At 59.1% G+C, this 26,633-nt stretch overlaps 2 protein-coding genes and 1 long non-coding RNA gene across 3 annotated transcripts in view; all 3 read right to left on the bottom strand.

The window, feature by feature from the left end:
* The window catches only part of LOC135977999 (trichohyalin-like), a 55,331-nt gene extending 29,218 nt beyond the window's left edge, over window positions 1-26,113 (bottom strand). The window contains exons 1-2 of the mRNA XM_065579121.1: window positions 25,371-26,113; window positions 24,969-25,181 (exon numbers count right to left, since the gene is read on the bottom strand). Coding sequence (XP_065435193.1) covers window positions 24,969-25,181; window positions 25,371-25,460 — 303 coding nt within the window. The 5' untranslated portion in view covers window positions 25,461-26,113. The remainder of the gene's footprint in view (window positions 1-24,968; window positions 25,182-25,370) is intronic.
* Window positions 7,635-10,501, bottom strand: LOC135977993 (uncharacterized). The gene is made up of 3 exons (XR_010595429.1): window positions 9,698-10,501; window positions 9,051-9,222; window positions 7,635-8,897 (listed from the first exon to the last, which is right to left on the bottom strand). It is a non-coding gene; the product is annotated as an uncharacterized LOC135977993 (long non-coding RNA).
* On the bottom strand, window positions 12,451-14,484 carry LOC135977992 (formin-2-like). Its single transcript, XM_065579116.1, has 3 exons — window positions 14,381-14,484; window positions 14,082-14,234; window positions 12,451-13,159 (listed from the first exon to the last, which is right to left on the bottom strand). The coding sequence occupies exons 2-3, from the start codon at window positions 14,169-14,171 to the stop codon at window positions 12,671-12,673; spliced, it is 579 nt and encodes a 192-aa protein (XP_065435188.1). The 5' UTR covers window positions 14,172-14,234; window positions 14,381-14,484; the 3' UTR covers window positions 12,451-12,670.
* Window positions 26,114-26,633: the final 520 nt, after the last annotated feature.

Raw genomic sequence — 26,633 nt, 5'->3', positions numbered from 1 at the left:
GAGCTTCTCTTTGCTAAGCTAAACAGCTTGAGCTCCTGGGGTCTATCACTCCAGGCCACGTTTTGTAATCCTTTAACCATTCGCGTGGCCCCCCTTCTGCCCCCTCTCCAATATATTCACATCCTTCTTGGACTGCTCCGGAACTGGACACAGGACCCCAGCAGCGGTCGCACCAGCGCCAAATCCAGAGGTAAACTGACCTCTCTGCTCCTACGCACGATTCCCCTGTTTGGGCATCCTTAGCGCCTTTGACCACACTGTCGCACGGGGGCTCACGTCCAGCTGATTATCCCCAATGGCCCCCTGCACTCTGTCAGCGTCTCTGCGTCCCTGGAGAGACACCCACCCCTCCACCCCCCACCGGGCTGGGAGCATGGCCGACGCTCTTTGGCTGTATCACAGCACGTGTTGTTGGCTTGTGCCCAGCCTACCCTAGCGCTGGGGCTGTTGGTGACACTGGACTTTTCTCTGCTGCCTACGGCCTGGCAGACCCCATGTGCCAGGGGTTAATCACTGGCAGTGCCACGCCTGGCAGGGGCACAAGCCTCTGAGAGGAGTTTGATCTCAGTCAGACTCGCTGCCGAGGGCAGCTGGGGAGACACAGGGGCTCCTGGAGCCCGAGTCCGGGAGGCACCGAGCTCAGCCTTAGGAAAGGCCACGCTCAGGGCCTAACAAGGAAATAGCTTCCTTCCCATCATGCAGTGAGCTGGGTGCTGACTGGCCGAGCTTTCCTCCAGCTGGCATGAGAGCAAATTCACCCTCTCACCCCCACAGAGCCCTGGGCATTGGGTGGGGGAAACTGAGGCACAGAAAGGGGATAGAACATGCCCTGGCCCAACCCCACTCCCCTAACGCTGGGCTCTAGTCCTGGAGCACCAAAGTCTCCTCTTTTTCTGCTGGAGACTCCCCAGTTTCCCACCCTGGGATCCCTCCCAGCCACCGATGGGCCCCAAAGGGGACCGGCTCTATCTGTCCTACCATCAGTGATGTCTCCTGAGCAAGCACCAGGGCCGGCCCAATTCGTTTTTTCATCCTAAGTGGACACCCCTCTCCCCCCATCAAGATAGAAAATGGGAATTTTGTTTCCCTCCCTCTTTGGACGAAATCTATAAGGATTTCATCCTCCGAAAAGTTGCCAGATTCACAGGGCAGTTGGGGTTTTGCTGCAATCCCCAGCTGCTGGAGGCATGGGATTGCTGCGCTGTGATAAGGCAAAGCAGTGCGCATCACAGGCACAAACTAACCCACGGAAAGAGCCAGCCCCCTAAAAAAGAGGGGTTCTATATATTTGCTTGCTGGTCTTTGTGGCAAGGGCTGGAAAAGCGTCTCCAAAGACCAGCAAGCAAATATATAGAACCCCTCGTTTTTGTGTGTGTGTGGAGGGGGGGGGGTGAACATCTGAGGGGCCGGCTCTCCTTCCATAGATTAGCTTGTGCCTGTAAATGTCCCGATCGCGGCTAACGCAAAACAAGCCACTGTTCTGGGGGATTCCACAGGCCAAGGGTTTGCCCGGGTTTTAGCTGGTTGAACTGGTCAGAGTTTGACAGTGTTTCAAATCACGCCATGAGCCAGACCCAGCGTTGGGGGTAGATTAGCCGCTGTCTGAGCCTATCTTTCTGCTGGACAGAGGGCAAGGTCCGAACTGACCCTGTCCCACCCCGCCACCCCCAGCTGCAGGGAATTTCCGCCCCACAGAGAGCCAGGACTTATCATGTGACTTGGCAATGCCCTAGCACAGTTAGGGAGGGTGAAACATGGGGAACAAGCATGGATGATCCTGCCCCATGGGTGGGGAATAGACTGCGGGGGGACAATCCTGCAACCTGGGGGAATAGAGCAGAGGAGACGATCCTGCCCCTTGGCGGGGGAGGGGGGAGGGGGATAGAGTGGGGGGGACAATCTTGCTCCTTGGGGGGGTGTGACGTTATTGATATAATCTGGGACCATATAAATCATTATTGCAACCAAGGTCCTGTAGTGGCACGCAAATCTTGTATAAAGGGGGTCAAATGGGGTGTCTAAGACAAGGTTATGGTTTACTGGTTATGAATATGCTGTCTATATGTGTGTATCACTTTTGTAGTTGAAGTTATGAATATTGGCACTATACTGTCTGTATTTCAAATTTATGCTATGCTGCTGGGTGACATCCCAGACAAACTGGTGTTAGCTCTGCCTAGCCTGCTTGATGGCCCATTAAGGACCATCAGCTATACAGTGGACCCATTGAGAGAAGGCAGATATGCCTTGAGACTCAGCAAAGTATGCAGGGACTGGCCCATGTGACTCCAGACTCCATTTTGCTGTAATTTTCCACAGTAAGAACAAAGAGGTGTTCTTACACCTGGAAAAGACTATATAAGGCTGATGCCTCATCTCCATCTGGTCTTCAATCCTGCTTCTTACCTCTGGAGGAACTTTGCTACAAGCTGAAGCTTTGAACAAAGGACTGAGGACCCATCCCAGCGGGGGATGTATTCCAGAGACTTGATTTGAACCTGCAGTTTATTCCATCGCTGCTGCAAGCCTGAACCAAGAACTTTGCCATTACTGTATGTAATTGATTCCATTTAACCAATTCTAACTCTCATCTCTATCTTTTTCCTTTTATGAATAAACCTTTAGATTTTAGATTCTAAAGGATTGGCAACAGCGTGATTTGTGGGTAAGACTTGATTTGTATATTGACCTGGGTCTGGGGCTTGGTCCTTTGGGATCAGGAGAACCTTTTTCTTTTACTTTGGTATTGGTTTTCATAACCATTTGTCCCCATAACGAGTGGCACTGATGGGAATACTGGGAAACTGGAGTGTCTAAGGAGATTGCTTGTGAGACTTGCGGTTAGCCAGTGGGGTGAGACCGAAGTCCTCCTAGTCTGGCTGGTTTGGTTTGCCTTAGAGGTGGAAAAAACCCCAGCCTTGGGCTGTAACGGCCCTATTTGAGCAATTTGTCTTGAGTTGGCACTCTCAGTTGGGTTCCGCCAGAACCGCATTGTCACAGGGGGGATGGGCTAGATTGGGGCAAACACCCTCCACATGCCCTCCGCCTCTTGCTCTTAGCCGGCCAAATCTCCGCTTCTCTCTGTGCAGGCAAAATTTTGTCTGAGAAACAAAAGCGTAACTCCCTGTGTCTTATCCTTCCAGCAGCCCAGCTGGCGGGGGTTTGAAGGTGGGTGGGGCGGCCCTGCTCTCACATTGTAGTGCGAGGGGGTGGGAGGCAGAGTGCGTGTGGGAGGGGAGCACAGAGAGACCCAGAGAGATGGGGCCAGGCTGGAAAAGCAAGTGACAGAGACTGGAGGGTGCAGAGAATCTTCATTCCCCAGATCCCCCCACGGGCTCTTTGGAGCAGCAGGGTCTGGAAGTGGACGTGCTTTAAAAGGCACTGAAAGTGCCAGGAACTGTGATCAACTTGGGGGGCTGGACAGCTTGGCCAGAGATACACCCCCCTAGTGAATTTCTGGATGTGACCACTGCCTCTCCGTCCAGAAATGACATCCCAACTGCCTCTTCTCAGAAATGAGACATTTCTTAGAACTGAAAACAAAAACCCTTAGCAAATATTGAACTCTTTCCACTGCTGGGTAATGGTCACCTGGGGCTGAGATGCAGTCACCTCTGGGGTGGAACAGCTGAGGAACAGCAGCACAGCAACACTACATGGGGATGGCTCGCCCAGCGCTGAGATGCAGCTGTCTCTGGGGTGGCTTCTTCAGATAACATGATCTTATGAATGGGTCCTTTTGTCTTTGGAACTCACTGCCACATGAGCCCTGCTATGTATCCTGGAGCTCTTTGCTGAGGCTTTTTACTGCTTTTTACTCCTGTTTGATGGTCTCCTGTCTGGTATTTCCCAGGTTTTGGTTCTTTAGATTAAGGGTGAACCACTCAATAAGACTCATAGACGTTAAGGTCAGAAGGTCATCTAGTCTGACCTCCTGTACATTGAAGGCCACAGAACCTCACCACCCACTGCTGTAATAGACCCCGAACCTCTGGCTGAGTTACTGAAGTCCTCCAGTCATGGTTTAAGGACTTCAAGTTATAGAGAATCCACCATTGACACTAGTTTAAACCTGCAAGTGACCTGTGCTGCGTGCTGCAGAGGAAGGCGACCCCTCCCCTCAGGTCTCTGCCAATCTGACCTGAGGGAAATTCCTTCCTAGTCCCAAATATGGCGATCAGTTAGACCCTGAGCTTGTGGGGGAGACCCAGCAACCAGACACTTGAGAAAGAATTCTCTGTAGTAACTCAGAGCCCTCCCCATCTAGTGTCCCATCACCGCCTGTTGGAGATTTTTGCTGCTAGCAGTTACAGATTGGCTACATGCCATGGTGGGCAGTCTGGTCATCCCATCCCCTCCATAAACTTATCAAGCTCAGTCTTGAAGCCAGTTAGGTTTTTTGCCCTCACTGCTCCTCTTAGAAGGCTGTTCCAGAACAAACTAACTTCTGCCCCAGTCTGTAGTGGGCCTCACACAACAGCTATCGGGGGGGGGGGGGGGGGCGTGAGCTGGCCTCAGTCCATCTCAATGTGGTGCTAACTCTGAACCCTACTAATGGCAAGCCACTTCTCAACACCCCACATCTTCACTTTGGATCTCAGGCTGGGAGGCAGGAAGGCAGTGATCAGACAATGAAAAGTTACACAGCCAGCTGTGAATGCTGTTGGGTTTTCTCAGAGTGCATCACGGCCGTGACACCCTGCACTCTACATTGGGTTTGTTTCCTGTCTGACACGGGTGGAAATCGAAAGAAACATGGGAATGGCTCTTTCTGGGAAAGAAAAGATTTAGCAGATTTTATCTGCTGTCTAGGCATGCAGCCAGCATGAAGCCACTCAAAAAACACTGAGTTGCAGCTGATGCTGGGGTGGGACAGGTGGGTAACAGCTGCAGAGTCGCACTGAAGTTCTCAGTGGGGACCTTGCTGTCACCAAAGGCTGTTCCAGGGGAGCATCTCCTTTGGGCTTTTACTGCCATTGGCCATGATCCACTGACACTCTGGAACCCTGTATCCCTCAGTAGCACACAGTATTCGACACTGATATGATTATGAGATGTTTTGTATTATGCATGCCTTGTGAGGTGGGATGTAAAATGTCTGGATCTGTTGAACATTAATAACCTGTTGGATGGGATGTGCTGTCATTGTTTGGGAAGTTATGCTCTCTGTGCGTTTCTGAAATATGTTGTGAGGTTGGGAGACGCCCACAGCCAGCTTTACAGTAGAAACAAAGGAGGGCCAGAAAGGTGTTGATGGCCCATCAGGAAGAATCCACTCTCTGAGAGACTCCTTGGAGAGGGCACTTAGTCAGTGGGGTACTGCCTGACCAATGGGCTTGCCTGACCCCCATGACACAGCAACGATCTTTCTAGCAACTGAAAGAGAGTATAAAAGAGGGACAGAGACATCATAGAATGTCAGGGTTGGAAGAGACCTCAGGACGTCATTTAGTCCAACCCCCTGCTCAAAGCAGGACCAATCCCCAACTAAATCATCCCAGCCAGGGCGTTGTCAGGCCTGACCTTAAAAACCTCTAAGGATGGAGATTCCACCACCTCCCTAGGGAACCCATTCCAGTGCTTCACCACCCTCCTAGTGAAATAGTGTTTCCTAATATCCGAGCCTGGACTCTGTGACTGCATTAGTCGCCAACAGGGGAGTGTTGCAGGAGAGGACACAGAACATGTCTACAAATAACTTTTTCTGGACTGCTGAGGTGGGGGGAGAGGCCAGATTCCATCTGGCGCTGTAGGACTCTGAGGACGCTCTGGGATCGGGAGCGAAGTCTCTGGAGCCTCGGGAGGTGCAGGTTTGGAGACATGTGGGTCCTACCTAGTCCAAAGTAACCTGCCGTGCTCCCCCACCAGAGCCATGTTAACAGGCAACACTGCCTCTGTCTTTCCTTGGCCACATGTATCGTGTCCTTTATCTGGTGGCTAGTCCAGAAAAGGAGGACAAGCGCTCACTACTGCTGCCACCTGAGGGAGTTGCAATAGCCCCAGAATCTGGGACTTCAAGCCCCTAGACTGACCTCTTACCTTTATAGACACCCCCCTCGCCCATACACAGCTATTTTAAAGTTTAGCCTGATAGTAAAGAGACCCCTTTTCAACCCTTCACCACACAAGAGAAAGCCGGCAGCATTTGTCATTAACTATTTATTTCTCCTCTCCTGGCTCCCAAACTGCTTCTCCTCCCGACTGCCGCCAGCCACCTTCGAGTTCTCCCTCTTCTCTCCCCGGCTCTGCTCGCTGGATTGCAGCAGCTCAGCGGATGGTCCAGCTTTACTCTTTCACTTCCATTCTTCTTCCCTTCTTTGGGTGGCTGCATTTGCCATTGAGCAGGCTGATGGAAATACCTGAGTGCTCTGTCTAGGCCAGGGGTCTCCAACACGCGGCCTGCGGGGCTATTTCTCTAGGTAAGCGGCTCCAGGCCGCAGGCCAATGCCAGCCTTCACCCCAACCCCCTGCCGTGAGCCCCCTGCCTGCACCCCTACCCTCTGCCACACCTCGCACTCCCTCCTGCCCCCTGCACCCCAACCCCCTGCCTAGAGCCCCCTACTGCACCCCAACCCTCTGCCACACCTTGCACTGCCTCCTGCACCCCAACCCCCTGCCTAGAGCCCCCTACTGCACCCCAACCCTCTGCCACACCTGGCACTGCCTCCTGCACCCCAACCCCCTGCCTAGAGCCCCCTACTGCACCCCAACCCCCTACCTCACCCCTCCAACTCCCTGCCCTGAGCCCCCTGCCTGCACCTCAACCCCCTGCTGCACCCCAACTCCCTGCCCTCAACCTCCTGCCACATCCTACATCCTTCCTGCACCCCAACTTCCTATCCTGAGCCCCCTTCTGCATCCCCCACCCCCTGCCCTGAGCCCCCTGTCTGAACCCCAACCCTCTGCCACACACCACACTCCCTCCTGCACCCTGTACGCCAACCCCCTGCCCAGAGCCCCCTACTGCACCCCAACCCCCTACCTCACCTCTCCCTCTCCCTGCCCTGAGCCCCCTGCACCTCAACTCCTGCCCTAAGCCCCTGCCACACTCCTCCTGCCCCCTCTGGGGGCAGGACTGGGGGCAGCGAGGGGGGGGTGTGTGTCAGTGATGCGGCCCTCGGGCCAATGAACTAGTCCTCAGCCGGCCCTCGTGGTCATTTGAGTTTGAGACCCCTGGTCTAGGCTCACAGGCCCAGCAGCTAAAGCCAAGCGCTGCTGAAAGCAGGGGGAGATTAGCCTGGATTGGCAGGAGTTGAGGCTTGGCCCATAGGGACCCCAGGCACTGCCGCTGCTGCCACCTTCATGGTGAATCCTCCAACGCCTCGCCAAAGGGCTCTTCCCCATTCTGCAAAGTGGCCTCACGGGCTGAGTGTCTAGGAGAACAGAAACCCTTTGTTAGAGCCGGAGAGTCTGTTGCCACGGCTCCCTGAGGGTCACAGTCAAACACCTGCGAGTCTCTAGGAGGCTCTCAAGCAGTTCCCTGCTCAGGCACTTGGCACCCACTAGCAATGGTCTCTGACAGCGGCATAGCCAAGGGGAGCTCAGCAGATGCTCCCTTCTATGGCTTCCTGAGTGGGAGGGAGGTTGGTCTTGTCATTTAAGGCCTAGTGTCAAAGGCAGGGCTCCTGGGTTCTCGGACTTTGGAAGTGGGTGGAGTCTAGCGGTTGGAGCTGGACTGGTATCAGTCCCACGCTTCCTTCCTGCCTCTGTCAGGGACGTCGTGTGTGACCTTGCAGCCAGCGAACAGGGATAATACTGACCCACCTCAGAGGGGCTGGCAGGGGTCACCAGCGTCATGACTCAAGTTGGAACCAGTTGTGCTCTTGGTAGTGAAGGGCCCAGATTCAGTCCCCATGGATGCCCAGGGTGTCTGTATTGTGGCCCTGGTTTGACTCACCTAGCATTACGGGCTGTTTAGCCCGGCCCTGGCCAGGCGTGATGCATCTGCTCCTGGCCCTCTCATCACACACAAGAACATGGCCCACCAAGGACAATCCATCAGCTCCCATCTGGTGTTCAGCTCCAGGATGGATGGGGAGCCCTAGCCGGACCATAGAAAGACAGGGGGGTGTTCTTTGGTGGAAACTGCTGGAGCTTCAGCCTCTGCTCCCACCTCCACCCCCACGCTAAGGGCTTCAAAAGTGGTGCCTGACCCCAGGTAAACGAAGTAGCCGAGCTGAGGCCAGAGTGGGACTGATCCTAAGAAAAGAGCAGATTTCTCCTCTGCTCTAGGGAGATTCCCCTAGGAAAAGCAGCTGGGGTGGGGCGATACAAGCACTACCCCTCAGCCCATGAATAACGGGCAACTGGGACTTTGGGAGCCAAGGGACTGGTGTATCTTCCTGGAGATCAGAAAGGGGCAATGGAGAAGTTGTACCAAAGTCAATGTCATGGCTGGGTCAAGGGCAGCCAGACCTACTGGTCAGAGCCAGAGTCCACACTCACATGACAGGAGTGGAGAGTCAGCCAGGTCAGGATACTGGAAGATGAGCAGCAAAAGACAAACTTGCGATCACCACCACAACTCAGATGCCAGGAAATCAAGCCAGGGGAGCGGCAGCAGAACCAGGCAGCGCACAGTCCAGAACCGGGAGCAGGCCTGGTGTTCAGTCAGCTTCGTGTTCCTGCTGCTGTCTTACGTAGGGCCAGGGGGCCAGTGAGCTTTCCTGGGACTCCTCCAATAGGACCTCAGGAGTGGAGCCTCAAACTGGGGCTAAACTTCATGGGTCCGAGGTAAGCAATTTTCAGCAGGCTTCCAGGTGGAGGGTTGGAGTGTGGCTGCTCCCATGAACCCTGCAGACCCGGGTTGGAGACCCCTGGGTCGTGACAGTGAGTGATCTCTCCCTGCTCAAACCTCCTGCAGCAGGAAACAGTCTCCAGGATCCTGGACACTGCCTCTGAGAATAAAAGGAGGATATCATGATGAGAAATAGTGCTCTGTACCAGGGCTGGGATCCAGGGACAGGGAAAGCTCCCAGACAGGCTATGCATCGGGGATGCCATTTCTCCCCCAAGAGACCCACACGCCCCAAGAAGTAAATGGCTCTTACCTCCATGAGGGACTGGGGTCTTCCATCTAAGCCTCTTTGAGAGCCGGCATTGCTGGGACGAGGTGACCTGTCCCCACTGCTCCCTGACGTGGCTCAGCTACAGGAAGCGCCCGTCTGGGAGGCTGTGCCAGATCCCAGGGCCTGAAAGACAGCTGGAAGGAGGCTCCTATTCCTGTGACACCCAGAGACCCCATAGAAGGGCCAAGGGGAGAATAAAGGGCAGAAGGTGAAGCTAGCCCTGAGCCTCTGTCCCACCCCCACCTCCTCAAAAGTGGAGCTTTCCGAGCCCCAGTGGGGCTGTGGCCCTGACACAAGGGCTTTTCTGCACCATATGGGGCAGGGAGAGCTCTGCCTGGGCGTAGCGGGAATGAGCGGGGGTAGACCAAGGATAGGGAGGAGGGGAGTGGGTGCAAGGGAAAGAGGTCCTGCCCCATATGAAGGAATTTGGGGGGCAGAGGGAAGAACCCTGCTCCACAGAGAGGGGAGAGAGTTTCTGTGAGTGCCAGGAGGCTCCATTTCCCCTTCTCGCTCTCCCAATCAGAGGAAGAGGGCCACTCCAGCTGGCCCAGTCTGGTCCTGACCAGAGTCTGCAGGGTAGCAGTGGGCCCACAATAGGGCTGGGCGGTTTTGACAGGGTTGGGACTCACCAGCATGGCGCCTCCCGCTGGTCGCTCTGGGAATGAGCTCAGTCCATGGGGAACGCCCTCTGCTGGCAGCGTCCCATCCGTCTCTTGTCCTCCCTTGGCATCTGGAGCCGCGTTGCTCACCGCTTGACACTGCCTCCAGCAGTGCCCACTAGTCCATCCTCACCCCATTCCAGGGGCGGGGGTTAGCAACAGGCCTTGCACCTGCCTTGATGGCCAACTGCAACCCCCAAAGTCTAGCCCCTAGTCTCAAGGGCCGGTTACAATTTGTCTCGGCCATCGGATGGCCAGATGCAGTACTGCCCAGCCCGAGATGCTGGTCTCCTGCTCTGGAGACAGACCTTCCCCCATGAAATTCTGGGACACACTACCTGCTGCTCTCCTGGGCAGCCATTATATAGGGCCTAGCCTAGCCCTGATTGGCTGGCTCTAATCTCGGCCCTGATTGGCTCTCAGTAGGCCCTTCCCTGATTGGAAGACGGCTTGCACAGCCATTCTGGCCTACTCTAGTTCCCTCTCACATGGGGGTGGGGCAGCCGTCCCACCACAAACCCTCCCCCTTAAAAAATGCTCACGGGGGAGGGGAGGAAAGGGGTCCCTATCACCCCAGCTTCCTTCGTAGTGGGGCCTGCAGGGCATCCCTTTCCTCTCACAGGCCCGCCAAAGTCTGGAGTCAGCAGCTTCCCAGCTGTAGGGTCTGGGTTCGCACTGTTGAACGCCCTGGTCCTACGTGGGTTCCTACTTCTGTTTGGGTTCCCACATGGGCCCTCCTGGCTCCTATGTGGGTTCCCTCATTTCGGTGGGGCCTCTCTGCCCCAGCCCCTTTTTCTCTAGGGGCCTCCGTCTTCACCACCTCTTCTCTGTGGCTAGTCTCTGACCGAGCCCTTGTCTCAGACACTCCCCCTTTCTGCCTCAGGGGGCAGTGCCTCTTTAGATGTCCCCGTTGGTGGCAGTGGAAGCACTTTCTGGGTCTTCCCCCTGCCACATCCCTACTCCTGCTTGTTTGGGCCCTAGCCCTTCCTTCTGGGCTGGCCTGGGCCTTGGGAGTCCTGTAGGGGCACTCTCTCTTCAGGTGCCCTGGCTCCCCACAGACCCAACAAGCTGGGGGCCCCCCTGTTACTCTCACAGGGGGTGCCTTTTCTAGGTGGGGTCTCTCTGCCCCATCCCAGGAGGGACACTCCCTCCTTTAGTGTCCCTGTCACCTACAGGCGAAGCAGTTCAGCGTTCCTGGCCTCTCGCCCTCGGTGACGGATCTCTTGTTTGGTCTGGGTGCCGACCTCCCCAGCAGCCAGAACAACTCCCTCTGCTGTTCGGCAAGCCGAGCCACCCAGGCCCTCCAATAGAAGTCTCTTTTCTCCACCATTTTGGACTCTCCATGTGGCACAATCTGCCTAGTCCGCTTGATGGTGTCCTTCTTCAGGCCACTTCCCTCCAGCAGTGCCCCCTAATCCATCCTCATCTCCTTCCGACGGGGAGGAGGAAGCAGGTTAGCAACAGTCCTTGCACATGCCTCAGCGGCCAACCAAAACCCCCAAAGTCTAGCCCCTTGTCTCAAGGGAGGTTGCAGTTTGACTCAGCCACCACATGGCCAAGTGCAGTACAAGAGGGAACAGGGGGACCCAGGCCCACCAACTATCCTGGGTCCAAACCCAGGGATCCTCTAGTGGCAGTCTCCCTGCTCTCCCCTTGTCCAACTGTCCCTGGGCCACTTCTCCTCTTGGCCCTCTAGGCCCTTTCTATCAGGGCCCGCAGTCTGGCAGGTCTTGGGCCGGAGCTGTAGTATGCTCCCTTCAGCCTGCCCAGCACTGCTCTTTTGGAGATGCTGGTCTACTGCTCTGAAGACAGACCTTCTCCCATCAAGGTCTGGGGGATACTGCCTGCTGCTCGCCTGGGCAGCCTTTATATAGGGCCTAGCTTAGTCCTGATTGGCTGGCTCTAATCTCGGCCCTGATTGGCTCTCAGTTGGCCCTTCTCTGATTGGCTACCAGCCTCTGCAGCCGCTCTGGCCTACTCTAGCGCCCTCTTGCATGGGGGTGGAGCAGCCGCCCCACCTCAGCGATCAGCTGTCGCAACCAGGCTGTGGCCTGGGCTGCGGGGCTGGCTCCAGGCACCAGCGGAGGAAGCACATGCCTGGGGCGGCATTCCGTCCATTCTTGGGGCAGCACAGGCCGGGCGACTTTTTTGTTTTTTGCACTTCAGCAGTTCGGGTGGCGGCAGTCCGAGCTTTGTTGTTGTTGGTTTTTTTTCTGCTTTGGCAGTTCGGGTGGCAGCAGTCCAAGTGGTTGGGAGTTTTTTGGTTTTCTTTTTGCTCACTTTGGCAGTCCGAGCGCTGTTGTATTTTTTTTTTTTTTTGCTTGGGGCAGCAAAAATGGTAGAGCCGGCGCTGCTGGGCTGAGGTCGCTCAAGTGGTCAGCCCCTCAACACACTGTATCGGGGGTGGCTCAGGTCTGGGCGGGGCCCAAGCACCCCACAAACAACCAGACTTCAAGGGCGGGCCCTGGCCTGGGTGGGGACCCGGTGGCCAGCCAACAAACAGTTCCTGTCCTGGCCTAGAGCCCCCTTGCACCGTGTAGGGGGTCAGCCACCCGGGGTGGAGTGGCAGGGGGACGCGGTCCCACCCTCCTCCCCCGCGTCCCAGCCCAAGGCGCTGGCAGGGGCAGGATTGGTTGCCCCTGCGTCGGCGGGGATCCAGCCGCAACACGCCGACTGAGCCGCGCCGGGCTCTGCAGCCAGCAGCTCCCGGGATGCCCCTGGGCTACTTCCTGCCTCCCCGGGGTTTGGTATCTGCGGCCTCCAGGCCTCTTCCGGCTCCTTGGGGTAAACCGCAGCGGGTACTCCGGGCCAGTCCTCGTCCATGTCTGGGGTTAGGGTTAGGGGACTCTGGAGAACAGGCCAAGTGTCCTCCTCTGTTGCGGGCTGTCCCCCAACTGTGGTGAAGGGCCGGCCTTTTATATTTCCGACCCCACGCCCCGGTCCTTATGGCGAGGGGGGCGGGGCGATATAGGCTCCGCCCTCCAAGGGGCGTGTAGGGCAGCCCTCGCTCTCCCGCTCGGAGGGAGGCCGCTCAGTTGCAACAGCGTCTACCAGAGGCCCCGGTGGCCAGCCAACAGGCGAGGGGGGTGGGGCGATATAGGCTCTGCCGTCCAAGGGGCGTGTAGAGGGGCCCTCGCTCTCCTGCTCGGAGGGAGGCCGCTCAGTTGCAACAGCGTCTACCAGAGGCCCCGGTGGCCAGCCAACAGGCAAGGTGGGTGGGGTGATATAGGCTCTGCCCTCCAAGGGGCGTGTAGAGGGGCCCTCGCTCTCCTGCTCGGAGGGAGGCCACTCAGTCTCACTGCACTCCCCGTTTAGAGGGAGTAGGAGTTGCTGGTGGCCTTGGAGGCAGAATTCCTGCAGCGCCTCCGGCACTTGGCGCAAGTGCCGGATGATGTGAAGTTGATTCATTATGTTGGCCGTGACGACCTCCTGCTGCAAGGGAACGAGGACCTGTCAGAGACTCAGATGCCCCCGTGGAATCAGGGGGAATTAAGGGCACCTGGGACCAGCAGCAATTCCACCCAGCACCCACGCACCTCTGAGGGATGAAGTCCCCCTCCTGACCCCCAGAATGGAGTCTTGTTTTCCTTTTAAGGGACCTCCAGTGCCAACAACCTCCTTGTAGGGGGAGCTCCTGCCACCTCCCAGCCAGTGCCCCTGACAGCTGTTCCACCTCCAATCCACAGCTCAAGTTCTCTGACCCCTCTCCTCCACCCCCACCCAGGTTGGGCAGGGAGGGGGCTCTAGCGGGGCGGGGGGCGGAGGGATTCTGGCAGCAGTGAAGTGGGATGTGGGCAGCTTGAGACCTTTCCCCAAGTCATCCCAGCCACTGAGGCTGAAGCCGCAGGATGGCAGCCCTGGTGAATGGGGCAGATCAGCAGCCCCCGCTGACTGAATCCTCCAGTTCTCTCTAGAGCGAGTCCAGCCCTGCCGGCAGCAGGACGAGCTTCCCCCGCCCATGTGCCTCAGAACTGCCCGCTCAGTCGCCATCACCCCTCAGTCCTTGGCCTCCCAGGCTGCCAGTGATGGGAACAACTCTGGGTGGTGGCACGGGTGACAGGAGAGGCACGCAGAGGGCACGTAGAGGACTCTGCTGCCCTTCCCAAGAACAGAAGTCCGTGCTGAGGCAATGCTTGTCAATCATTAGCCTTGCTAACGAGCTGGGCTGGAGCTGCTCCGGGAACAAGCTGGCTCCCTCCTGCTCATGGAGGTGAATTCATCTCCCTTCCCAGGAGCACCTGCTCTCACTCTCATTCCCCACCGGTCGCCTTGCTGCCAGGCCGGCGAATGGCCAGAGGATGGGAATGAGGCCTGGGCCCCGCCCCAATCTCCTGAGTCTAATGCAGCTGCTCACCTTGCTCCCCATCAGCTGCTCGGCTTGCCCCAGGAGGGAGTAAGTGAGGAGCAGCCCAGCCTGGCTGACACGCAGCTGGGGGTCGTGCATGGCCAGCACTGTTGTCTGCAGGAAGAAGCTTCTCTGCCCCTCCGAGAACAATTTGGCAAAAACCTGAAACCAACCAGATGTGAGGCTTCAGCAGATTGCCCTGAACCAGGCTCCAAATCCTGGCCTAGAACGGCAACTCTGTTGCGTGGCTCCAGGAGGCAGTCACCTGCCCTGCAGAGCTGTGCCATGCCCTGGCAGAGCGTCCTTACCTCCCCCACCCTGGCTGTGTTCTTATAGCCGAGGAGCCTGTTGTCCTGGTGCCAGTCCCAGCACCAAAGGTATTCGACCTCATGGATGTTCAGGTCTGGGAAAGAGAGAGACACATACACATTGGTCATTCTGGTTGCAGGGCTTGTGTCCTTCCAATCCCATATGTGGCTGCACAGTGGGCAGAGCCCAACAGAACTGCGGGGGTAGTGGAGAACACAGAAAGAGATAGAGAGAGACTGATCCGCCAGCCGGGGTCACTCGGAGAGAAATTGGCTGGGGTCCCAGTCTCACTCGTCTAGCCGGGTTCCTTACCCGTCTGGCGGAGCAGGAGCTGGTAGAGCCGGTAAACCCCCTCCCTGGCCTGCTGGCTGATGTCCTCGTCTGGGTCACCTACGAACAGAGCCAGCTGTGCCACGTGGTGGCCCATCCTGGGGAATTCGGCTGAGTTCTAATGGAAGGGAGAGGGAGAGGGGACTCCATCAGCATTTTCCTGTCAGCTCCCAGTCCCCGCCTGGGCCAGGACTCTCCTTCCCCTCAACCCCTCTGCAGGAGATGCTAGAGGACAGGAGCTAGAGCTGGATCCTTAGTTATCTCTGCCCACAAGGGAGCCCGGAGAACAGGGATGTGGGCAGGGCCCTCCAGGAGGATTTGCTTCCCCAGCTGCTCCAGGATGACAAGAAGGCAAGAACCTGGAGCATGGTCTCCTTACAAGCGAGAGTCTTCACTTAACCAGGACAAGAAGAACTTGTCTCAAGCCAGGCTCATTCTCTGCTCTGACTCTGCCTCCCCAAGAGGAACACTCCTAGCCCACAGCCCCTGCAGCAGCAGATCCTCCAGCCCGTTGGATCCAGCCCACCTACGCCTGGAGTCAGGAAGCTGGGCTCAGAGGCCACTTACGTCAAAGTCAGGGAGGGAGATGACGGACGTGAGCAGGGCTGCGCTGCTCCTGATGGCCCTGGCTCTCTCTCGTGGCACCCTGGACACGGTCCAGTAGTTAATGTGCTGTGGGGAAAGGAGGCAGCTCAGGATTGATGGGGGGGTGCATGTGTAGTGCTAATGGCCCCCCCCATCCCAAGGGGGCTGAGACATTGCATGCGGTGAGGGTGGAATATCAGATTCATTGACTGCAGAGCTTTAGAAGGGGACTCTTGCCCCCAGGACGATGCTTGTATCCTGCAGGTCACAACTTGTCATTGTCTCTCTAGATTGGGACAATGCTCAGTGTTGGGGCTGGTCCCATCCTCCCTGAACACCTGATTCCTGAACAGCTCCCCAGGAAGGAGACAGACCCCTCCCCCCTCCCTGGCTCTCAAGTCCTTGGCTGGGTGAAGGGACTGAGTGTGAGCACAATCCCCCCAGGAATCTCGGGGCCCGTCAGAGACAAGGGCTGATTCTCTGGGGCCCTCCTGTTTCTCCAGGAATGAGGCTGTGGCTCTTCTCTGAGGACCATCTTCTAGATCTCCCAGGAGGGGTTCAGACTCTCACTCCTCAAGCCAGCCGGGGGCCCTGTGGTCAGTGCTCAACACAAGCAGGCAGAGCTCTGGCTTGAAGTCCCAGCTCCTTCCTCTGTCCTTCAAGGAGGAAAGGCCTGACCCTGCATTGCACTGACTGCCCTGACCAAGGATGGCCACTGGGGGCCCAGCTAGGAGGACAGACTGGAAAATGGATCTAAGAGTTAAGGTAAAATTGCCCCCACCCTCTCACCAGACTCACCTGCAAGATGTAGTGGAGCTTGTCCGTGTCTGGGGTCTTTGCCAGCAGGTTCCCCAGCATGGCGTCCAGGAGGTCTGGTATGACCCTATGCAGATCCTGCAAAGCAAGGGAGAGCCATGGGTCAGAGTTAGGGAAAGTGGGGCTACACCTGCCACAGGATGGGAAGAGGGGTCTCTGGGAAGCACTGGTGAGACCCCCAAACACATTTCCTGGCCTCTCTCATTCACATCCCACTGCAGGCAATTAGCAAGGATTCGGGCAGGATAACAGCTGGCTGATCTACCTGGACTTGGTTGATGTCCGTCTGCGTGCCCAGGGTGAAGACGGCGTGCAGAGTGGCTCGGAGGAGGTGGGTCTCCAGCTCCGGCTCCAGGGCAGGTGTTATGGTGCTGGCAAGAGAGAGGAGCCGGTATTAGACTGTGCAGTGCGGGGGTGGGACTGGCACCAACACGGACGTGAAACTGCAGGGAAATAGGCAGAGGCTGGCGAGAATGGCAACTGAGGCACTGAGCCAGGGAATGATAAGGCCAAGGTTTCCCAGACCGACAGTGGCAGGGCAGGAATGGCGCCTGTTCCCTGGACCCTGCTGCCTCTCCTGTATCTGATCCTGGGAGTCAGCCTCTCCCCAAAGCCATTGCAATGTGACTGGAGTGAAAAGAAAAGAGCAGCCAGGAGAGGGAGTGACCCTTCCTGCCACCTCTGCCAGAGGAGCCCCCCTTGAGGGGTGAGCTGGGAGTGGGAGGGGCAGTGACTCCCAGCCATGGGCCTGAGCAGCACCGGGGTTAGGAGAACCGGGCGGGAGGGTCGCGGTACCTGAGGTTGGCCACAGCAATGAGGGAGTTGGCCAGGACGGCGTCAGGTGGAGAGTTAGGAGGAATCTCCTCAATGAGCTCCTGTGAGACGCAAAGGAGACAAAGGAGCGGGTGAGATTCGGGCCTCACTGACACTCCCCAAGGAGGAGATTACACAGCCAGCAGGATCCCCCCAGCTGCCTCCCGCTCCTCCGATTCCTGCCCACTAGTTCTCCCGTCTCCTCTCCCCAATCTTCAGCCCCAGCAATCCCTGCCCTCAGCTGCCCTCCAGCACCAGCCATCCCCCAACCCTCGGCCCGGGGAGACCCCTGCCCCTCCCATGTCTCTGTCCACCCTCCAGCTCCCGGGCGCCGTGTCTTACTCACCACAATCCTCTCCACCACAGCCGCCTTCGAGCAGTGTGGCTCCATTGTGTAGTCCCCTCTCTGCTGGGCAGCGAGGCACGCGGGGTAGATGGCGTGCAGGAACTCGAGCTGCTGCGCCTCGTCCTGCGCCCACCAGGAGTGGGGTTAGGGGAGAGAGAGCCAGTTAGCCAGGGACCTCCCTGCCCCAGCCACACCAGCTGCAGGACATAGGCCTGAATGGGGGATAGTGGGGACCTGCCTATTGTTCAAATCACCCACGACTCCTCCACAATCAGGGTCAGGAACTGGGACAGTGCCTGTGGGGGGAGGAGACCCCGGCTGGTGTGTGACAAACACCCCCATCTTGGGGGTCCCAGATCATGAAGGAGAAAGGTCCCCATTAGAGCCAAGACCTTCTGCAGGGGGTCGGGATGCTGGGAAGGAGCAGGACAATCTCAGTTCCAGCACAGCTGGGGAACGTTTGTACCTTTTCTCGGGCATGGAGCTGCTCTCGGATGTTCATGAGAGCAGCCTCCTCTGTTACCAAGTCTACCCGGTCTTCTTTCTCCTCGTCGTCCTCGGAGTCCCTGGCGGACGCTGCACCAGGGAGAGAAGGGGACAAGGTGACTGCTGCTGCCACTCGGGGGAAGGACAGGGGCATGGTGGGACAATGTGTCCCCTTCCCACCTCCGGGACATAGGGCAGATTGGGCCCCACACTCCCCCCTCTCAGTGATGGCATCAGCCCCCAACTCCTTCAGGAGCCCATAGCAAAGAGATCCTCCCCACTGTCCTGGACTCCCTTGGAGGTGCCTCCCCCCAGCCCCGCCCAATGGAGCACCAAGGACCAAAGTGGCAGCATCTAGTGTCCGTGGAGTTCACATGGCTCAGGCCAGACACCTGGGCTGGAGACCCGCCCCCATAGCACTGCTTGAGGGCCTGGGCCCAGGGTGTTCACAGCCCCCTCCTCACCCCTCCCCGAGCCCAGCCTGGATCCTCACCTAGAACAAAGCAGAAGCGTCCGTCGGCCACGCTGCTAGCCGAGTCGCAGGCGCTGCTGCTGTCGGATGGGGAGCGGCCCGAGCTGCTGGGGCTGGCAGAGGGATCCTCCACCTCCTGCCCTGAGGAGGCTGGAAGGTCCTCACTGACCGGGCAGGGCGATGGCCCCTGTTGGAAGTTGGGGCTGGGCGCCTGGGGCCGCTGCTGCCCACACAACAACAAGCCCCAGAGCCACCCTGCCCGGTTCCGCCCCTGGGCTGGGTCCTGCCTGCCCAGCCGCAGCCTGGCCCAGCTCCATTTTGGCCTGGGAGGTGATGCTCCCACCTCGGCGCCTGTGCCGGGAGTGGGTTTCCTCCGCCAGAAGGCTGGGCGCTTCCACCTCCTGGCGCGGCCGGAAGCTTCTTCCCCTCCAGCGGGGACGGAGAGGCCGCTTCGCTCCTGGGGAAGATGTTGTCTGCTTCCCTCAGGCTCTGGGGCCACCTGCACAGCCTTCTTCCCGAACATCCTCAGGAGCCTGGCCATCCTGGAACCCAGGGGGAAGCAGGCATGAGTCTGGGGTCAAGGCAGCCTCTCACTAACCAGCCTGTTTGGTCCCTCCCCATCCCTGCCCCAGCCAGAGCAGCTCCTGCTCCCCCCACAGGGGTGCAGGGAGGGCAAGCTACCCGCATTGGCAGGAGTTCATTGTATGATCTGCTCCCCCTCAACGCTCCCCCTCGTCATCGCTGGGGCTGCAAGAACTGGGGAGTCTCGTCCTTTTCGAACACTGGGGTCAGTCACAAAGACACTGGTCACTTTGGACAAGCAGCTCCCTCCTGCCACCCCAGACCACACTCACACCCCCCCACCCTCCGCCCAGGCTAGAGAAGGAACAGAACCCAGGCAGGGCAGGCTTTAGGCCGATTTGCCCGATTCCCCAGAATTGGGCCCCGTGCATAAGAGGGCCTCTCGCACTCACCCCAGCGGCATTCGTCTTCGGGGGCCCCGCTCCCCTGGCCAGAGCGCCGGCCGGAGCGCGGCAGCCCCGCGGCCCCACTCTCCCGGCTGGAGCTCCGGCGGAGCGTGGCAGCCCCGTGGCCCCGCGACCCAGGCCGGAGCGCGGCAGCCCTGTGACCCCGTGACCCCGGCTGGAGCTCCGGCGGAGCACGGCAGCTCCGCGAGCCCGGCAGGAGCTCCGGCCAGAACATGGCTGCCCCATGGCCCTGCGACCCTGGCTGCAGCTCCGGCCAGCCCCGTGGCCCCGCAGCCCCAGCCGGACCGCAACAGCCCTGCAGCTCCACGACCCCGGCCAGACCGCCGGCCGGACCGCGGCAAGCCCCGTGGCGCTGCATTCCTGGCCAGAGCGCCGTCCAGAGTGTGGCAGCCCCGCGGGGCCACCTCCCCCAGCCAGCAATCCGAAGTGCCGCCCCAGGAATCGGGCCCCGCACTTGCTAAACCCGGCCCTGAACCCAGGAGTCTGGACTTCTCCTGGGAAACCATTCCCCACTTCAAAGTCCCTAGGCATAGCAAGGCCAGGGCCCCCTCGGTTCCCATTGATTTCCATGCTCAGCAGCTCACTGGGTCTGGCCCAGCTCACAGACTCTCAGCCTGGGGAACAGTCTCCCACAAGGGAAGGGCTGGGAGCCCCATTGCTGGGACCTTGCCAAACACACTGGAGACGGCTCTGGAGAAGCCCTTTCCCGGTCTGAGAGCGAGGGGGTCCTGGGGGCTGTTTGCAAATCCAATCTCCTTTGGGAGAGATTCTCTCCCCCTCTTTCTGCCTCTCCCCAGACAGACAGGGGACGCCCCCGAGGAACCCTAATGCCACTCACTTGCTCTGGTGACGGAGAGATGGTTGGAGGATGTTCAGGGTCGTCCCTCGCCCTTCTCCTCTCTCTCCAAGCCCAAGGCAGGCTGGAGAGGGTGGTGGTGAGCTGAGGAGGTCCCTGCCCAGGAAGCAGGCAGGGTGATGGCACGGGGCGATCGGCTGGCTGTGAAAACAAGAGTCTGTCTTATTGCCAAGGGACAGAGAAACTCGGCCAGCAGCAGGGGGTGCAGAACACCGCCCTAGTGCAGGGGTGACAGCGCCTCTGGGATCCCGACATCCCTGCACTTTACACACCTTCCTGGAGCCTCCCAACCCCCCTGGGCTGTCGGGACTGCGACCCCAACCCCACTGATGAGAACCAGGCCTGGGAGGGGAAGCTACTGGCACAGGGTCACACCAAGTGTCAGAAGAATGGATGGGACCCAGCAGGCCTTCTTTCCAGGCCCCTTCGCTAACCACTGCTGCACACTCCCTCCCACAGCTGGCAATTACAACCAGGCCCCCATGTCCACTCCCCCGGCTTTGAGAGGGAGTGTGCTCCGCTGGAGTGACTGGACCAGGGGACTGAGAACCAGGACTCCAGAGTTCCATTGCTGGGTTTCCTGTTGGTTCCACTGCTGGTTGTTTTCCTTTTCCTGTGGGACTTTGGGCAAGTTGCTCCCCCGTCTCTGGCTCTGTCCCCAGCAGTCAAACGGGGATTTCATACTTTCCCACTATTGGAAAGTGCTGGGAGAATTGCTCGGCCAAGAACCACGCCGGCCCCGGCCCCCGGTGCAGCATCGCGCTGGCCCCCGGCCAAGCACCGCGCCAGCCCCCGGCATGGCTCCCTGCCGAGCACCGCGCCAGGCCCCAGCCAAGTGTCCACACCGCCGGCCCAGCACCGCGCCGGCCCCCCGGCCCCGCGCCCCCGGCACGGCCCCCGGCGCAGCACCGCACTGGCCCCCGGCCGTGCACCGCGCCAGCCCCCGGCACGGCTCCCTGCCGAGCACAGCGCCAGCCCCCAGCCAAGTGTCCACACCGCTGGCCCAGCACCGCGCCGGCCCCTGGCCGAGCACCGTGCCGGCCCACGGCCCGGCCCACGGCCCAGCACCGCGCCGGCACCGGCCCCCGGCCCCCAGACAAGTGCCTGCGCACCCAGCCCCAGCTCCGGCCGAACACCACGCCGGCCCCCCGGCCAAGTGCCCCCGCCCCCGGCCGAGCACCGCACCGGTCCCCCGGCCAGCACCGCACCGGCCCCCGGCCGAGCACCGCGCCAGCCCCCGGCACGGCTCCCGGCCGAGCACCACACCGGCCCCCGGCATGGCTCCCGGCTGAGCACCGCGCCAGCCCCCAGCCAAGTGTCTGCACCGTCGGCCCAGCACCGCGCCGGCCCCCGGCCCCGCGCCCCCGGCACGGCCCCCAGCCCAGCACCGCGCCGGCACCGGCCCAGCACCGCACCGGCCCCTGGCCAAGTGCCCGCGCCCCCGGCCCGGCCCCCGGCCGAGCACCGTGCTGGCCCCCAGCCAAGTGCCCGAACCGCCGGCATAGCTCCGCGCCGGCCCCCGGCCGAGCACCGCGCCGGCCCCCGCCCGGCTCGCAGCCGAGCACCGCGCTGGCCCCCAGCCAAGTGCCCGGCCCCCGGTGCAGCACCGCGCCGTCCCCTGTCCAGCACCATGCCGGCCCCGGCCCCTGGCTGAGCATCACACCGGCTACTGGCCCGGCCCCCGGACCAGCACCGCGCCGGCCTCCGGCCCCCGGCCGAGCACCACGCCAGCCTCCGGCCAAGTGCCCGCACCGCCGGCCCAGCACCGCGCCGGCCCCCGGCCAAGTGCCCGCACCGCCAGCCCAGCACTGCGCCGGCCCCCGGCCGAGCACTGCGCCGGCCTCTGGCCCGGCACCCGGCCCAGCACCGCACTGGCCCCCGGCCGAGCACCGCACCGGCCCCGGCCCCCGGCTGAGCACCGCGCCGGCCCCCGGCCCGGCCCCCGGCCCAGCACTGCGCCGGCCCCGGGCCCCGGCCCAGCACCGCCCCCGGCCCCGGCCCTCATCCGAGCACCGCGCCAGCCCCCGGCCAAGTGCCCGTACCGCTGGCCCAGCACCGCGCCAGCCCCCGGCCCCGCGCCCCCGGCCCCAGCCCCTGCCGAGCACCGCGCATAGACAGCAAGGCGGTGGCAGAGCCAGAAAGAGAAGCCACCAGTCCTGACTCCTGTTCTAATGGACAACAAACCGCCCAGAAGCACGGCAGAGGGGAAAGTAAACCAGTCCGGTCCGGTACAGCGGAGCGGCAAGAGCCAGTACGCCATGCCGGACTGGACCGGCTTCCGCGGCGGAGATTTAAAGGGCCCAGGGCTCCAGCCGCTGTGGGGAGCCCTGGGTCCTTTAAAGCGCCGCTGGAGCTCCGGCAGCCGGTCTCCCGCGGTGATTTAAAGGGCCCAGAGCTCCGCGGCTCCCAGCCGCCTCTGCAACTGGTAGCTCCGGGGTGATTTAAAGGCCCTGGGGCTCCCAGCCACAGCCGGAGCCCCTGGGCCTTTAAATCTTGAAAGGCCCCGCCTCTTCCGGTTGAGGCTACACCCCCGCTCAGGACTCCGGCGTAATGGTAAATCCTTTAAGTTCCTTTCACCCCTGGGCAGGGATAGAGCCCTGGAATCAAGATGGTGGGGAAATTTCATTGAAACCGTTTCTGTCAGAAAATCCCATTCAGACTAAACCAGTTTGTTTCTTGAACTCATAACAAGTGGGATGAAAGTTCTTTGCAAAAAGATTTTCTTGCAAAACAAAAGCATCTCCTGTTTGTCACAGTGTGTTAAATTGTCTCCTCGCACACCAAGAGGAGACACTTAGATCTCGAAAATTAGATAAGATGCTTCAGTCTGAGCTAAGTAGTTGCTGCTCTTATCAATTTCAAAATAAAAAAATACAAATAAAATCAACTATTTCAGCTATTCTATTATGTCACACTCTGATCTGAGTAAATGTGATAGGACACCTCATATTATGCACTCCTCCTAGTGACACTCTCCAATGGATCTCCATCCTCCACCCACTGTGAGGTAAGTAGGAGCGGATCATTATTATCCCTACTTGAAAGAGGGAGAAGCTAAGGTTGAGAAAGGAGAATTGACTTGTCTTAGGTCACACAGCCAGTCAGTGGCAGAGTTGGGAATAGGACCCAAGAGCCCTGATTTTCAAACTAACCATCGGATCTTGAATTTGCGTGCAGGAGGTCAGCGCCTGACAGGGAAGGCCAAGCTTCAGAGCAGAGCGTGGGCCCCGCCCGCTGGCGCCATGGTAACCCCTGACTAAGGCGCCACTTTTGGAAAATGTGCTGAGGGGAAGTGGCTGCTTCCCCTGCACCGCCCTTAGCTACGCTACTGGTGGGGATCACTGCCGGGGCACTATTTCAGCCCCACATTTTCGGGTGGACCTCCCACCGTGGGAGCTGCAGAGCACTCCCCCGCGACACACAAACACACACACCCTGGTGTTGGGGAGGGGAACAGGGGAAAGGACAAAAGAAGCAAGAGAAGAAAAGAAAGGAGGGAGGGCTGGAGGAAAAGGTGAAACAAAAAGGACAAACCCCAATGTCCCCAGTGATTCTAAGGGACAAAATCCCAGGTGCGGAATAAAATTCTGCCTCCTTAGGCTCGTGTTTTCCATGCCTAGAATTCAACTCTCACCCGATGGATCAGACTGAACAGGTTTCAAACCTCGAGGAGGCTCTTACCTTCTACACAGGGACGTCTGCTTTCTAGTACAAATCACTAAAAGGGAAGGAGAAAACTCAACAGAGGTTCCTCCTGCCGCTCACGTACGTGAACTCGAATGTTCTCTCAGTCCTCAAAGAGAGACCTCGAGACAGAGACTTGCTGAAGCAAAGCCACAGGAGTCTCTGAGGTTTCCCGGGCCACTCGCCTCTGTCCTGCCTGGCTGATGTCAGCATCTCTCTGTGAGGTCACCACCTTTGACCAATAGTCTGAGGTCCTGCAAAAGGCCTTTGTGATGTCACTGCCACGCCCCTCCCTTGCTGTGCTAATGTCCTGCCCCTGGCCAGGCACCTGGGAGCTTTGAGCTACTCCCTGTGGATCACCCCACTCAAGGCGTGTTCATTCTAGGAAGCAAGCCGACTAGACAGTAAAACCTCAGACGCTGCTCCCAATGCTACACTCAGTTTTTCAGAAATTAGTAGACTTGATGGCCAGAAGAGACCATTAGAGCATGTAATCTGACCCCCTGCATGTCACAGGCCTCCTGTATGACACCATAGCTACTTTGGGGGCAAACACATTCCAGAAAGGCATCTAGTCTTCATTAAATGACAGCAAGAGAGGGCGAATTCACCACTTTCCTTGGTAGCTTGTTCCTGTGGTGAATCATTCTCGCTGTTGCAGGGGGTGCAGCAGGGGCTGGCTGCAGGCAGCGGGTGCCGGGCTGGCTGCAGGCAGGGGCTGGCTGGAGATGGGCTGGTGGGGGCAGGGGGTGCGGGGCTGGAGGCAGGGCAGGGGGTGCAGCAGGGGCTGGCTGCAGGTAGGGCAGGGGCCCCCCTGCTTCTACCACCTTGGCCCTTTAAATAGCTGCCGGAGCCCTGGGGAAGCTGCGGGGCTCTCGCGGCTATTTAGAGGACCGAGGCAGCAGAGGTAGCTGGAGCCCCGGCACTTTAAATAGCCCCCGGAGCCCCCTGCTACCCCAGGGCTCTGGTCCAACCACTAGACCCCCCCCATAAGCGCCACAGCTCCCCCTTCTCCTCCACTGGGTACATAAAACTACAAGTCCCAGAATCTCTTGCTTCCCCCGTCCCATCTCCTGAAGGGGCAGCCAATGGGCCGGAGCCGTTTGCTGATTGGCAGGTGCGCGTGCCAGTGGGGGGGAGCCCGTGCCCGGCGCGAGTTGGCAGCTGGCGATGGCCCAATGTACAGGCCCAACCACTCGGCCTTCTTCACTTTAAAGCGCTGCCCGTAGGCCGACAGGAACTCGTCCATCTGCTTGTCCAGCTCCTGCTTCAGCTCCTCCAAGGCCGCCTGTTTCTGGGGGTCCTCGCCCCGCAGCTCCCCCCGGCAGCGCTCCAGCAGCTCCTGGCGTTTCCCCTCCTGGCGTCGCTTCATCTCCAGGGGCTTCACTCTCAGACAGCTGCTCATGCTCTGGTGGCCACGGTCCTGCCGGGAGGGGGGCGAGATCGTCCATGAGGGACGGGAACTAGCATTACCCAGCCACAGGGGGAACTTCTGCCTCACACACCTGTAGCCCCCTCAACTCCAACCTACAGCCCCCTGCTAGCCCAGCCCTGCCCCCCGTCAGTCCTGTCGGTGCCCCTCACTCCCGACCCGCAGCCCCTCTGCACTCACCAGCTGCTGCACAAATTGTTCATATTCCCTCCTGGCAGCTTCTACTGCTTTTCTGTTTGCCTTCTCTCTCATCTCTGCCATCTCCGCCATCTGTGGTGGGAGAGGGAAAAGGGTAGGGGTGGGGATGGGATCCCCTCTGAACTGGGAGCCCCCCTTCCCCCACTCACCACCTTCTCCTAATTCCTCCAGGACCCTGCTTGCTGCTGTCACCCCCCCACTGGTGCCCCACTGGTGCCCCCTTTGTGGTGCCCCCTCCTGGCCCCCTAGTGCAATTGGCCAATGGCGGGTGGACCTGGGCTGAGAATGAACTGAAAACTGTCGGACTGGGATTTGGGCTTTCAGACCTCCCTAACCCCTTTGTATTGTTTTCAAATCAGTGGGGAAATGAGGGGAATCACCCAAAATTGTCCCCTCTACACATACGGACTGTATCAGGGGAGGAGAAAATCTTTAAAACAAACACAAAATATGAAAATCAATTTTTCTCCTACTTGTTGAAAATGAAAGCCAATGAAATTTGTCACTGAGCGATGCAGGGGGTAGCTCGGGGCGCAGGGGCCAGGACCGGGTTATTTATTGACTGACGTCGATGGGGTCAGGGCTGGATTCTGATCTCGGTGACCCCGCTGTAAATCAATCAACCTATGTGTCCTTTTGGACACTCACCTTCTCCCCATTCTTCCTAATACACCACCTCTATCTAATCTATCTATCTATCTATCCCCACACACCCCCTCTATCTATCGATCTATCTATCTATCTATCCCCACACACCCCCTCTATCTATCTATCCCCACACACCTCATCATCTATCTATCTATCCATCCATCTATCTTGAGTGGATCACTGCAGACTACGTGGCTCTGGGAAGAAGGATAAAGGATTTGAGGCACAAGTGGTGTTCTCGTCCATCCTCCCTGTGCAAGGAAAAGGCCGGGGTAGAGACCGTCGAATCGTGGAAGTCAACGAATGGCTACGCAGGTGGTGTCGGAGAGAAGGCTTTGATTCTTCGACCATGGGATGGTGTTCCAAGAAGAAGGAGTGCTAGGCAGAGATGGGCTCCCCCTCTCCACGAAGAGAGGGAAGAGCATCTTCACCAGCAGGCTGGCTAACCTAGTGAGGAGGGCTTTAAACTAGGTTCACCGGGGGAAGGAGACCAAAGCCCTGAGGTAAGTGGGGAAATGGGATCCTGGGAGGAAGCACAAGCAGGAGAGCGCAGGGGAGGACTCCTGTCTCATGCTGAGAAAGAGGGACGATCAAGGA

Source organism: Chrysemys picta, unplaced genomic scaffold (assembly GCF_011386835.1).
Source record: "Chrysemys picta bellii isolate R12L10 unplaced genomic scaffold, ASM1138683v2 scaf94, whole genome shotgun sequence".
In the NCBI taxonomy this organism is placed as follows: Eukaryota; Metazoa; Chordata; order Testudines; family Emydidae; genus Chrysemys; species Chrysemys picta.
The sequence above is the reverse complement of the archived record's forward strand: the minus strand, read 5'-3'. Positions and strand labels throughout refer to the sequence as shown.